This window comes from Dasypus novemcinctus, chromosome 4 (assembly GCF_030445035.2).
Source record: "Dasypus novemcinctus isolate mDasNov1 chromosome 4, mDasNov1.1.hap2, whole genome shotgun sequence".
Taxonomy (NCBI): Eukaryota; Metazoa; Chordata; class Mammalia; order Cingulata; family Dasypodidae; genus Dasypus; species Dasypus novemcinctus.
The window spans coordinates 36,105,919-36,121,526 of record NC_080676.1 but is presented as its reverse complement, the minus strand read 5'-3'; the positions used below and the strand labels follow the sequence as shown (position 1 = coordinate 36,121,526).

At 33.4% G+C, this 15,608-nt stretch overlaps 1 protein-coding gene across 1 annotated transcript in view; it reads left to right on the top strand.

The window, feature by feature from the left end:
- The window catches only part of SI (sucrase-isomaltase), a 94,898-nt gene extending 79,888 nt beyond the window's left edge, over positions 1–15,010 (top strand). Inside the window, exons 45-48 of the mRNA XM_058295221.1 lie at positions 9,160–9,248; positions 11,385–11,434; positions 11,672–11,839; positions 14,649–15,010. Coding sequence (XP_058151204.1) covers positions 9,160–9,248; positions 11,385–11,434; positions 11,672–11,839; positions 14,649–14,717 — 376 coding nt within the window. The 3' untranslated portion in view covers positions 14,718–15,010. The remainder of the gene's footprint in view (positions 1–9,159; positions 9,249–11,384; positions 11,435–11,671; positions 11,840–14,648) is intronic.
- The last annotated feature ends 598 nt before the right edge of the window (positions 15,011–15,608 follow it).

The following is a 15,608-nucleotide window of genomic DNA, read 5'->3' as shown; positions in this document are numbered from 1 at the left end:
TGGGTTACTAGCAAGCTTATTTATCCAATTCTTCAATGGATGACATAATTTATTATATTGGTCAGCAAACAAACAAATAAAACAATTCAAAACTTACTTTCTGCTCTGCTGTATTTGCTTTAAAAAACATCCTCAAAAAGTTCAGGAAAGCAGATGTGGCTCAAGAAATTGGGCTCCCATTTACAATATGGGAGGGCAACGGTTTGATTCTCAGGGCCTCCTGGTGAAGGCAAGCTGGCCCATGTGGGAAGCTGGCCAAAGTGGAGTGCTGGCCCTTGCAGAAGTGGTGGTCCATGCAGGAGTGCTGGCCTGAGTAGAGAGCTGGTGCAGCAAGGTGATGCAACAAAAAGAGACACACAGGAGAGACAATAAGAGATGCAGCAGACCAGGGATCTGAGGTGGCACAAGAGATGGAGCTCCTCTCTCCCACTCCAGAAGATCCCAGTGCTGCCTAAAGAGGAGACAAGCAGATAGAAGAATATGCAGCAAATGGACAGAGAGCAGACAATGGGGGAGGGGAAGAAAAATAAATAAATAAATCATTAAAAAAAAGAGTTCAGAAGAAAAGCTATTGATGAGGTCCTGATGTGAGAGTTTTTGCCCTCTACTCCCAGGTCTCTCAAGCAGCCACCCCCTTGGGCACAGGCCCAGGAGGGCAAGGGACAGAGAGAGAAAGAACCAGACACAATAAATGTGAGTTACAGAACCCCCACAGCAGCTGGGAAGGGCTACCATCCCCCACCTTCAAAACATTAAAACTTGGATAAAACCCCTGGCTTACTACAGCTGAATGAGAGGAGAACAGACATCATCCTTCCTGACAGCTGTTACATAGGAAGAGGGAGGGTGACTCAAAGTGCATCTCTTCAGTGAATTTGACCAGCAGAGCCCCCTTTGAATTTCAACTCTGGCCAGACAAAAAACATGGAAAAGGGGAGGTTGAAAGAAGCACCTCCATGGAAAGGTTTGCTGATGATTGCCATCTGCTGGTTGACCAGAAAATTGCAAGAAGAAAAAAAAAAACTGCTTTTACATCTCCATTTAGCTCCACCCCTGGGAGAATATCTATGCCTCATTAGTGAGTCCCTGGCCTGGTTATGATAATTTAAGCTGGGCAATTTTAAAGACTTAGAAAAAGTTGAACCAAAAAACAAAGAAGAGTTGTGGAAAAGAAAAAAAAAACACTAGGCAAAAGAGAGAAATTGACTATCTGAGTAAATTCACAAACATATTCAGATGCCTAGGCTTCAGTATAAAGTTTCAAGCCATACTAAGAAACAGGAAAAGATGGCTTAGCCAAAGGAAAAAAACAAATATCCTTATGAGATACAGGATTTAAGACAACTAATGATAATCAAACAAATCTCCTAAATCATTTCAAATAATTAAAAGAAAGTATTTCTAAAGAGATAAAGGATATTATGAAGACACTGGGTGAGCATAAAGAACAATCCGAATGGCTGCAAAAAAAAGTAACAGAACTTTTGGGAATGAAGAACATGATAGATGAGATTTAAAATATATTAGAGGCACATAAAAGCATATTTGAATTGCTTGAAGAAGGAAATATTGGTTTCAAGGACAGAACACACAAACTGGGAAATATAGGAGAACAGAAAGAGAGAAGAAAAGGAAAGCATTACATACCAGGGAAGCTCAATAAGACACTTCTCACCAGAATCATGGAGGTGAGAAGAAAGTGGTGTGATGTATTAAAGGTACTGAAGAGAAAAACTGCCAGCCAAGAGTTCTATATCCAACAAAACTATCCTTCAAAAATGAGAGACAGTTGAAAGTCTTCACAGACAAACAAAAAGTGAGAGACTATGTTACCAAAAGATCAGAATTACAAGAGATACTTAAGAAAGAGCAGAAAACTGAAAAGAAATGACAAGGGTGAAAGACTTGGTGAAGAGTGTAGAAATGAAGATTATTAGAAAGGGAAAATTAAAGGATGAAAATACAGACAATAGTAATATATAACAACAGAAAACTAAAGGACAAAATGGACAAAGTAAGTAATGCCTTTACAGTAATAACATTGAATGTAAATGGCTTGAACTCCCCAATCAAAAGAGAAAGATGGAATGGATAAAAATATGAGCCATCTATATTAGGTCTTCAAGAGACTCATATCAGATGTAAGACACAACCAGATTGAAAGTGAAAAGTTGGAAAAATATATCAGATGCAAATAATTACCAAAAAAAGAGCTGGACTAGTAATACTAATATCAGACAAAAGAGAATTTAAATATAAAACTGTTAAAAGAAAGGAAAAATGTCATTGTATATTAATAAAAGGCCCAATTCACCAAGAAGAAATAGTTCTAATAATTACTTATGCTCCTAACATGGGTACTCCCAAGATTTATGAGGCACTCACTGGCAAACCTTAAGGGAGAAATAGATGTCTCTACAATAATAGTTGGGGAATTCAATATAACGCTCTCTTTATTGGATGGAACATCTGGAGAGAGGATAAATAAAGAAACAGTGAGTTTGAATAATAAGATAAATGCACTAGTTCTAATAGACATCTATAGAGCATTGCACCCCAGACAGCAGGATTTGCATTTTTTTCAAGTGTTCATGGATCCTTCTCCAGGATAGACCACATGTTGGGTCACAAGACAGGTTTCAATAAATTTTAAAAGATTGATATACAAAACACTTTCTCTGATCATAACAAAATGAAGCTGGAAATCAATAATGCATAGGTAAAGGGAAAATACATAAATATATGGAGATTAAACAACACACACTTAAGTAATCAGTGGGTCACAGAAGAAATAGAAAGATATCCTGAGACAAATGAAAATGAGACCACAATATATCAAAACCTATCATGAGAGAGGATGTAGCTTAAGTGGCTGAGTACCTGCTTCCCATGTGTGAGGTCATGGGCTCCATCTCAGGTACTTTCTTAAAAAAAAAAAAAGAAAAAAAATTTCTATGGGACACCACAAAGGCAGTGCTGAGAAAGAAATTTACAGCAGTCAATGCTTACATTAAAAAAGTAGGTAAAGTTAAAACTGAAGATCTAACCAAACATCTTGAGGAACTAGATAAAGAACAGCAAAAGTCTTCCAAATCAAGGTGATGGAAAGAAATTGTAAAGATCAGAGAAGAAATAAAAGAAATTTTTAAAGAAACCTGTAAGAGAATTTACTGTCACCACTGTTGTTCATTATAGGGCTAAAGGTTCTAGGTAGAGCAATCAAGCAAAAAAAAAAGAAACAAAAGGCATCCAAATTGGAAAAGAAGAATCAAAATTTTCACTACTTGCAGATGATATGATCGTATACATGGAAAGTCCAGAAAAACCTACAACAAAACTGCTAGAGCTAATAAATTATTTCAGTAGTTTCAGGATAAAAGATCAATATGCAAAAATCAATGGTGTTTCTATACACTAGTAATGTGCAATCTGAGGAGGAAGTCAAGAAAAACATTTCATTTACAATAGCAACTAAAAGAATCAAATATTTAGGAATAAACTTAATCAAAGAATGTAAAGCAATTGTATTCAGAAAAATACAGTGCATTGCCAAAAAGAAAACAACCAATTTTAAAAGACCCAAATAATTAGAAGAACATTCCATGCTCATGGATTGGAAGAAAAATGTCATTAAGATGCCAGTTCTACTCATTTATATATAGATTCAATGCAATCCCAATAAAAATATTTTTAAAATATATCTTTTATTTTTTAAAGGAAGCCTATTACATAAATGTTACATAAAAATAAAACAGATTCCCACATGCCCTGCTCCCTAGCCCTCCCATATTTTCCCACATTAACAACATCCTCCATTAGTGTGGTACATTTGTTACAATTGAACACATTTTGGAGCATGCTGCTAAGCATGGATTATAGTTTATACTCTCTTCCACACAATTTTGTTATGGCAAGAGATACAATGGCCTGTATCTGTCATTGCAGTGTCATTCAGGACAATTCCCAAATCCTAAAAATACCCCTATATTAGACCTGTTTTTCCCTCTCCCTACCTTCAGAACCTCCAGTGGTAACTGCCTCTGATCCATTATGTGAGTTCTTATATTGCTAGAATCACAATAAGTCTATAGTAGAATACTAGCTAGCCTACTTTGGTCCATAGTTCTTTCCCCAATCCTGAGAATTATGGAATGGCGATGACCACTCCACCTCTAATTGAGACATGGCTTCAATCCCATAGGGCAGATGGATGGGACCCTCTTGCTTCCAGTTGTAGACTCTCTCAGTTCCTTGTGATGGTCATTGTCCGTCATCATCTCCTTGTTAGTTGTCCTGGGTGAGTCCAATGAACTGGAAAAACTGTTGCAACTCCATTGAGATTCAGGGCCCAGCTGGCACATGGGCCACCGAACATTTAAGTCTCTTGGATGTACACATACCCACTGGTACTAATTATGGCTTCAAATAGAAGCGTCTGAAGAGCCATGTGTAAGGAAACCACAACTGATTTCAACTCTGTCACACTGGGGAGTATAAATTCCAAAGTAGGGCCCACAGGCAAGGTATCAAACTCCTTACTATAGTCTCTGGAATGGCCTCCCAACAGTTTGAAGTCTCTTAGCTATGTAAACTCATTTGCCTTTACTTTTTCCCTCTTTTGCTCAAGGCCTTTCTCCAATTGTATTGCTAGTTGGTGCTTGGTAGTAATCCCTTGGTGCCAAGGAGGCTAATCCCTGGGAGTCATGTCCCATGAAGTGGGGAAGTTAATGCATTTATATGATTAGTTTGGCTTGGAGAGAAGCCACATTTGAACAAGAAGGAGGTTTTCAGGCAATAACTCTTAGGCACCCTATAATACTAGTCTAAGTTTCAGTTTCAAAAGTGGAGTTTTATAAGTATAGTCATCAAAAGCTATTTGAACTAAAGAAAACCTTCAGCAAAGTGGCGGGATACAAGACTAACACAAAAACAAACTGCCTTTTTATATACTACTGTTGAGCACTTTGGGAAGGAAATCAGAAAAAAATTCCATTTATGATAGTGACTAAAATAAACAAATATTTAGGAATAAACTTAACTGAGGACATAACGAACCTGTGTTCACAAAACTACAAAACATTGTTAAAAGAAACTGAAGAAGACTCAGATAAATGGAAGGACATTTCATGTTCATGGATTGGGAGACAAAATATCATTGAGATGTCAATAATACCCAAACTGATTTACAGATTCATTGCAATAAAAATCCCAACAACCTTTCTTGTAGAAATGAAAAAGCCAATTTTTCAAATTTATTTGGAAGGGTAAGGGGCCCAAAATAGCCAAAAATGACTTTTAAAAGATTAACAAATTTGTAGGACTCTTAGTGCCTGACTTTAAAGCATATTACTTAAGTACAGTGTAAAAACAGCATGGTACAGGTATAAAGACAGAGATATTGACCAATGGAACCAAACGGAGAATTCAGAAATAGACTTTATCATCTATGGTCAATTGATTTCTGACAAGGCTGTTAAGGCCTCCCAGCTTGGCCAGAATAGTCTATTCAATAAATAGTGCTGGGAGAACTGAATAGCCATATCCAAGAGAAAGAGGACCCCTATCTCACACTTTATGCAAAATTAACACAAAATGGTTCAAAGACCTAACTATAAAAACAACTATGAAACTTCTTGAGAAAAATGAAGGAAAACATCTTCAAGATCTTGTGGTAAGCAGTAGATTCTTACACCTTACACTCAAAGCTTAACCAACAAAAGAAAAAATAAATAAATGGGAATTCCTCAAAATTAAACTCATACCTCAATGGTGTTTGTCAGAGAGGTGAAAAGGCAGCTGATTCGATGGGAGAAAATACTTGGAAATCACATCTCTGATAAGGGTTTAATGTCCATGATATATAAAGAGACACTACAACTCAACAACAAAAAGACAAACTACCAAATTTAAAAATGGACAAAAGACTAGAATAGACAACTGTCTAAAGAAGAAATATAAATGGTGAAAAATGAGAAAAATGTTCAACATCACTAGTGATTAGGGATATGCAAATCAAAACTTCAATGATATATCATTTCACATCTATAAGAATGACCACTATTAAAAAGATGGAAAACTACAAGTGTTAGAGAAGATGTGGAGAGATGGAAATGATTATTCACTGTTGGAGGGAATGTAGAATTGTACAGCCGCTGTGGAGTACTGTTCGGCAGTTCCTATGAAAGTTGAATATAGACTTGCCATGTGACCTGTTAATGCCACTAATAGGTACATACCCAGAAGAACTGAGAGCAGTGACATGAACAGACCTCTGCACAACAATGCGCATAGTGATGCTATTCACATTTGCCAAAAGATGGAAATCACCCAGTTATCCATCAAGTGAAGAATGTATAATAAAAATTGTGATGTATAGGCACAATAATATTATGCACCTGTAAGAAGAAATGAAGTCACTAAGCCTATGACAACAAGGATGACACTGGAGGTCATTAGGTTGTTTGAAGCCAGATACAAAACTACAAATATTGTATGGTTGTGCTATTATGAGCTAAATATATTGTGTAACTACATGGAGTTAATAGTTTGAAAATAGATCACCAGAAAATAGAATGAGGGTACAGAATGTTTGTAAATCTTTGGAAATGTATAGAAATGGTGAAAGCATATCATAGTGTGTGTAGCGAGCAGAGCTATTATATGGTTATGACGGTGGTTGAAAGAGAAAGTCTAAGGATATGTATATTACTAGAAGGAAAACTAAAAATATGTAACACGGAACTGAATAACATAGTGAAACTTCATGTGAAATACGAATATAAGAGTGTTTTTACAAAATGTAAATGCAAATAAACTAGAGATTCTGAAACAGCAGCTATGTACAGCAGGAGAAGCACAAAGACATTAAAGGTGATGAGTTGTTTGTCTTTTGTTTATTAATTATTATTGGAATAATGAAATTGCTCTAATAATGACTGAAGTGATGAATGCATAACTGTGATTGTACACTGATTGTACACATGAGATTGATTTATGCTTTATTAGTATGTATCAGTAAAATTGATTTGTTAAAAAATAAATGATCTATAAAGTGGGACAAAATGTTATATGAATCTGGCAAAGTAATATCTAAAATATATAAAGGACTTCCAGAATTAACATTAAAAATAATAGAAAATGGCAAGACATGTAGAGTCATTTCACTAATGGACATACAGCCTACAAATAAACCCTTAAGATATTTTAAGGTAGTCATTATGAAAATGCAAATTAAAACTATAAGATCTTATCTCAGACATATCAGAATAGCTAAAATTTAAAAAATACACCAAATGTAAGATGTGGACTACAGTTAGTAGTAATACTTTGACAACGCTCTTTCATAATTGGTTACAAATGTTTTACAACAATGCAAGGTATTTGTGGGGGGCGATGTAGGGGAGAATTGTATGATATTATGCATGTTTTTTTGTAAGTTCACAACTTTTACTGAACAATTATTGTTTATGTTTGTTTATGTATGGATGATATGCTTCGATAAAGTATATTCATTAAAGCGAGACTCATGAAAAATTCTTCCATCAATATATCCTGTCTTCCATCAATATATCCTGAGTGAAAGTAGAAAGTTTTCCAAATACAAAATACAAACTAAAACTTTATTTCATCTCTCTCCTATGCAGAGGAATTGAGAAATGAATGTATTTATTTTGAACAGCTGCCACAGCTAAGTCCTCAACTCTCCTTCCATTTCTTATATTGAGGAAAGAACTAATATTTACTCTATGAAAACACGATTTTGCCCTTTATGGTCTTTTTTATAAGCTCTATGTCAATGCTGCTGTGAGGCTTCTCTCTTTTATGTCTCTTCTTTCTCCCTTTCTCTGCTTACCTCTGTCTATCCCATTAAATATTACCTTATTCACTGTGGTTCATGAAAATGTAGATACCCATTGGCATTATCACTACTCTTTCAAACTAATAGGCCCCCTGGTGTCCACAGAAGAACCAGACGTGCTTCGTAACAGTAATGGCCTTATAAGGATGAAGGATGGCCCAAATTTTCTCTCCATCACAATTCATAACATATCATCTGACCAGGACCTTCTCCTTTGGCTAGGACCCCTTACATGATATTTCCATTCTGCAGTATATCTCACCTACCAGAGACCATGAGTCCATTTTGTCTCATGTCACTAATTTAAGAGTGAGTCTTCGATCAGTCTCAGAATCTCTATTTCCACTTTCTAAATTCCCAGCTTACTCAGATTTTAGAGGAGCCATTCGGTCTTTGTTCCTCTTCTTTCATGTTATATCCACCCTTCTGATGATTTTTGACGTTGCTAATAAGATATATGTGTCTTTTATACAACGAATGCAAACTAAAATATGTATATAAATTTATGCTAATAGATGTGAACATCTGTTATTTGGAAATTCTCAAGTTACTGTAGAGATTTGAACTCTAAGTATTATGGAAATTTAGGACATGCTTATGAGAACATATCCTTAAATATTTGTGATTGGAAAAGATATAGGTGAGCTAAACATAATTCGTCTAAAAAATACTTCCTTAGAAATATGAAGTTGTCAAACGTAGTTGCTTCCCACAAATTGCTGCACAATGAACATGGAAGCAGGCACTTTAATTCACAGATATGTCTGTATAGGCACCAGCTTGAGAGAGTTTCCTTTCCAAGGATCAGACTTTGAACTTGTCAGCTACTCTGTACATTCTAACAATCACAATGATAACTCTTATGAATTTATAAATGGAAATATGAGGAAAAATTAAGGTATAAGGGATTAAAATATACTATTAAAATGTAGTTAATGTTTAATGGTCAGTGAGAGAATTACCAGAGGGAAGAACAAATATATGTGTATATCCATAAACTTGATGTGGTTTTAATTATTACAAATGACATCAGTTCTGCTTTGTTACAGTAAGTTAACTAGTGATATCAGAAGACATGCACAATATTTTCTATTGAATATGAAAAATTTGATGATTCATATCATTCCCATTACCTCATTGAAAAAGTAATCCTTTCATTACCTTTATATAAAACAATCTGCATTCTCTTTAGTTGGTACATTTACTTGTGTTCCTTTGGCTACTGATCCAGATATTGTGTCATCCCAAGACCCTGTGCTATTCTACAAACATGGATAAAATAATATATTCCTCTGTTACAGTCGCCAAAATTACATGAAACTTATTGTTGCTATCGATGATAAGCACACGGCACAAGGATCTCTGTTTTGGGATGATGGAGACAGTATAGGTGAGTGTTCCATTTAGTAGATAAAAGTAATTGGTGGCATACTTATTCTCTCATATTACCTTTATGTTAGCTACTCTAATACTTTGGAAATTGGATAAAAAGTTATTGAAATTACTCAAAGCTAAGAGAGTTGATTACATAGTTGTCAATTTGAAAAATAGTTTGCAAACAGTCAAATACTTTCCTCTTATTCTAAATATAGTTCATTTTTATGGTCAAATGTCTGGATCCTAAAAGATTTGTGTGGGTAGGGATTCCATATTGGTCATCTTTGTGCTCTCAGAAGCTAGCACAGATGCTATTCACATAAAAGACAGTCAGTATATGTAAGGCCAACTGAGCTGAACAGCCACATTCAGTGTATACACATACTGATGTGAGAGATGTCTCTAAAGCAAGGAGATAATCTAGAAACTAATGTGAATTTAGTCTCTGTAATTTATTTCTATGTTAAAATATATATTCAACATGATTTTTACATGAGAAGATATCCTTAAACTCAAATATTTGGCTGCTCCTCCATGACAGTCCCTTGAGATTGACTGAACTGTCATGCTCCTAGCAGTGTGTGCTCTGCTGACCATCTGGAAGAATCACAATCACTGGGTAGTTTGTTAAAAATGCAAATTCTGTGGTCTGTACAAATTATACTGGTTTGGGGGAGAGGCAGAGGAATCTGCCCTTGGCAAAATATTCCCACAGGATTCTTAAAACGTGAGTAAGCAGCAAACAGGTCCAGGTCTAGTAGAGATAGAGAAATCAGAAAGTTGATATGATAAGAACTGTATGCTAATTAAAGCAACTTCTAAAATAAAAAATTCTTCCTAACATTTTGTGATTTAAAAATTGAAGAAACTAATCCCTATTAGTTATAACCCTATGCTTTTAGAGCTCTGACTTCCATTAACACATTAATTGAGGGTCCACATTGAAGTTTGCAGGCCTCCTTTCTCTTGGGGCACAGCAGGAGACACTTTAAATTTTCCTTCAGTTTCCCTGGGGTATGAAGATGCTATATACATAATTTGCATCTTTGGCTGGATCTTTGAATCTCACAATTTAAGAAACTGGGTTAATAAAATCGAACAGTCACCAATCTTAAATAAGCTAAGCATATCTCAGTATAGAGAGAAAAAGTTTTGGTCAGAATATCACTTAATCTTAGTGTAGGTTAAGTGAATAGCAAATTAAAGTAAATTCTCATTGCATTAATGAATACAATGCTGACGTGTAAGAAGAGAAGGAAATAACAAAATTTATTGTTTTTTTCAATGTTCTTCCAATATTGTTTCAGTAATTCTTTTAGCTTTACCTTTCACTTTGTGTGTTATACATGCTTCTTTGTTTTTACTTATGAATACAGCTTTAGAAGGAATGGAAACAAACTGAGCTTGAGTCCAGTCCTTGGCAATAATTAGTTGTTTCACTTTGGGCAATTCATTTAACTTCTCAGGGATTCATTTCCTCTTTGATACAATGGGGAAATTAATAATTCTTATCTCTTGTAGTAGTTAGTATATATTGTAGCAGATAGTGGTAAAGTACATAGGGTTTGGCAAATAGTATGCACTCAGTAGCTTTTTGTTTTAGAAGTATACTAAAATCTATTTTTTAAATGACAAGATTATATTTAAAATAAAGAGATGACTGTAACCCACATATTTTATTAATTTGACTTTTATTGACTTGTAGCAATCTCTAACAGTTGAATATTTTCTCAAATGACACTAAATGAGTTATTTCCGTATTACTTTTCCTTTTTAAATATTAGTTCTCAATTATTGAGATGGCAAGTGTCCAACACTGGCACCAATGAATGCCTTTTATTCCATGACTTCTCACCATCCCAGAAGCTGTGTGTTAGGATGCTTATAGACCTTTCATTGATTTAGTGTAACCCCCTGACACATAAACTCACACACCCTACCCCATCCTTCTAGAACCCTCTTTGGTGACTCATCCTTCCTATATCAGTGCTTCTTGGATTGTATGAACTAGTTATACAACCATAGAGAAAAAGCAGATAAGCCTTGATATTATTTGGTGATCTATATACTGGTAAAGAGAAGCAAAATATATCAGTATTTACTTTCATTTTTCCTTGGAAATAAAAACATACCATTTCTTTCTCTACAGACACCTATGAAAGAGGCCTATATTCCATGGTGCAGTTTAATTTAAATGAGGTGTGTATTCATGTGAGGTTATTTATATGCAATTATGTTAAAAAACATTTTATGTTTTTTGACATGTATTTTATGACATGTTTATTTTCTAAAATACCTCATATCAAAATATATAGATAAATGATTTACTATATACTATAAAATATTAACTGTCTTGGTTAATAGATTATATATTTCAAATATTCAAATATTTTTGCAAATGACGGTTTATACTATTTATGTTTCTTATCTTTACAGACCAACTTGACAAGCAGTATATTGAAAAATGGTTATGTGAATAAAACTGAAATGAGGCTTGGATTCATCCATATCTGGGGGAAAGGGCCAATTCCTGTCACTGAGGTTAATCTCATATACAATGGAAACAAAGAATTACTTAAATTTACCCAAGACACAGGCAAGGAGGTAAGTTATGCATGAAAATATTTATCATATATAGCTATTGAAAATACTTGCATGAACTTACATTTCTCAGTCCTAAAGAAATATAATTATTGGTCACCTATGATCTTTCTCATTTATTCAATTTTATTAAAATTGCATATTTATTGTCGTATCACCCCTATTACTTCTTATATAAAATCAGTCCATGGCATCTATTTTATAATTGTCCTAACATAATCAAATCAAGTTTAAATTTACAATAAACTCTAAAGCACTCTTTACCCTATAAAACCCTCAAGTTTTTTCAAAAATAAAATGTCAGAAAGGAGAAAAAAAGACAAAAATGAAATATCTACTCCAAAACATTGAATATGTTGTAGTATAATTTTATGAAAATATGAAATTGAAAAATGAACAGAACTGTCTATTAGCACTCACAAATACAGGCATGTAAGAGCTGTTATACAGAAAACTAAATGAAGAGTCAGGATTTTGTGTTAAATTTCCATTGATGCTAATAATTAGCTTTTTACTTTGAATAATTTTAGACCTCCTTTTTTCTCTCCAAATGAATAAAAAGTATGCAAGTAAACAATTGCTTATGCTCCTTCCAGTTCTAAATCTGTGAAACTAGTCTTGTAAAGGTGAACTTCAACTAAATATATCTTCTAGAAAACACTTAACTGCTATAAGTCCCTGATCCAAATTTAAAGCTTAAACTATGTAGGAGTATGTGTGCACATACATGTTTGTGTTTAAAGTTAAGTAAAAACAACTATTAATAAATCACTTTAGAAATTAAATGAATTTTAAAGGAACTTAATTTACATCTGCAAAATAGGCAGTTGTTTGACTGACTTCAACTTCAAACATATTCTATCTTCTACACAGTATTAGGTCCTTACAGATTTCATAGTATGTTAGAGTTGGACAGGACTTTCCATCCAGGTGAAATTCAACACCTGTCCTACTATTACTGTTGTTCCGTAGGAAAGCAGGACTTCCTCTTTTACATGAAAAGATGCCTTTCTTGCTATTTTGACATTAAAATATTCTTCATTCCTGAAATTATAGCAAGATTGGGAATTTAGAGTTTAAAATTTTAATGTCCTTCCTTGGTAAAAAAATCTTTTAAAATTTTACTTGTTTATAAATTTCCAAAGTAAGGGACTCTTTCCTAGTCCAATTATCTTATGTAACAGAGCAGGAAACTGAGCTCCAGAAAACGGAAATTAATTCCCCAAGGACACATAGCCAATGGTTACCAATCACAGTTAGAAACAATTTTGTCTCACTGTCCAGTGGTTAATCAGGTAAAGAAAGGAAGGGTTTGCTTATATATTTCCTTGCTCTTTATTAACTGCTGCAGTGGTACAACAACAACAACAACAACAAAACCCCTCACAACTTTATTAGAAAAATTAATTAAATACAATCAGTCGAACCATATAAAAATTATTTTCACATGTAGCCTATCATTTCAAGTTCATTGTTACCAATTACTTGATGCAAAAAACACACCATTTATAAAGAAAAGTTATTAGACTGTTTTTAAACAAATTCACAAGGTATTTTAACTATTAAGAAAAAAATTTTGATAATATTTATTACCTCATGGGTTCCAGAAGAAATATTTACTGCAACTACTAACAATGGAATAGTTACTTCCAAGAACATTTAACTTCAACAAATACTAGTGAGCACCTACTGTTTTCTCAGCCCTCATAGATAATGTGGGATAAGGAGAGAGTGGTCGATTTCTTTCTCTGTCCTGTTTGCCCACCTCCATAGCTGTGGGATTATAAGCAAAGACGGTTTAATTGTTCTATCCATAAAAACTTGAAAACATATTCTTAGCAACAATTATAACTAGTTGGTTTTTATATGTGATATTAAGAGCTCTAAGATGTACTTGTTGCTATTCATTCTTGACATGAAAGAACTAGCTGAAGTATTAGTGTAGGTTGATCAAATTATTTAACTTTTCTGTTTTAAAATCTATTATAATGTGTGGCAAATAAATCTTAAGTTTCTGTGCTTTTTTGAGGAATAAATTTTGTAAAGTCAGTGGGAGAGGGTCTGGTATATGGAAGGCAGGCAGTAAAAAAATGTTGCTACTCTCCCTCTTTCCTTGCGTATTTGGTGGTCGAATCCAAGTTTTCTGAGCTAAGGCACAGACATTTCAGGTACTGTTTAAACAGTAATTGGCAAAGTATTGTGAAATCATCATATAATAAAGTTACTACAGATAAATGTTTGACTAAAGGCTATAGCTGCTTAATTGATCATCTCCATGACTAGCTTCTACATGGTCTAATTGAGATTCATTCCAATGAAAGAAAGTGATACACACAAAATTGAAAATAGTGACAATAAATTCAGCATTATAATGCTCTGATATTGATATAAAAGAAAACATATTTCTAAAACTAAACTTGGTTGTAGATGACTGGAAAAGATTTAAGGGATTGAGACTTAGAGATTCATGTATTCCGATTATAAATAGCTCCCTATTTCAAGAAGTCATGTGGCAGGAGTAAAGTAAAAAAAATCAAGATAATTGGTTAATAGTCTCAATTTTTCACTGTCCTTTGACAAGTTGCTCCAACTCTGAGGGATTAGTTTTTCTTATCTATAACATGAGTGGTTTGGATGAGATTATTGGGTAAATGCTTGTGAACTCTAAGGAATGAAAATTAACTCAAATGAAAAAGAAGTAAAATGATGTCTTTTTAACTTTGAGAATATATTTGTTTATGGTAATAAACTTCATTAAAATATATGTTTTTCTGATTAAACAACCAAGTGCTTTAAATCTTTTTTTTTTTAGATATTAAATATTGATCTGACACCAAATAATGTTACTCTGGATCAACCAATAGAAATCTCCTGGTCATGAAGATCACTATCAATTCCAACTGCCAAATGGAAATTAACACCTGGATTTAAGTTTCACAACTCTTACAATTTTCCCTTTTCACTGGCTTCTTATATTCTATAAAAATATATATATAACATCTACCTAAAGGTTATTACATAGAATACAATGATGTTAATACTTGTTATGTTAATATGGACTTGATTCAAATTTTTATAATATGTATAACAGGATTTAGATTTTTCTATGTACACTTGTTAAGTATCAGCCTGGCTATTGAATATATCTGTGTGTATAACTAAAATATAATTGAAACAGGTAATTTGTATATAATAGTAATGTTTGTAATATTGTAAATTGTATACAATATTTTCTTCAGTATTTATTTAATTATTTCTGTGTCTAGATTTAATTAGAAAATAAAAAATAAAATATGTTAAATAAATAGAGGAGTAAAAATACCCTTTATTTTCTTAAAGGAAATCCAAATTTCATGTTCAAATTTTGTGTTATATACAGAAGAAAAAAATATGACTGGATCATTGTGCTGCATCATTCATTCAGGTTGAAGTAGTCTTAGAATTTTGACCTAGAATAGTTTTCACTGGTCTTTTTAATATTTACTTTTTCTGGAATTGAGTTAATAGACTAGATATCTGTGACTTGTTATAATTCTTTTAGAAAACACAGATTGAAATATAGTCATAATTGAATATTTAATATTCAAAAGTCAGAATACAAGGAAAGGGAAAATAATGATAATACTAATAATAATACTTTTAATTTACTTCCAATGACTATTATAGCAAATGAAGGGAATTGACAAAGTAATTATAAATTATAAAACCAAGTGTTGGCAAGGTAGCCAAAGGCTCTATTGATGAGAATATAAATGAGCACAGCCATTTTGGG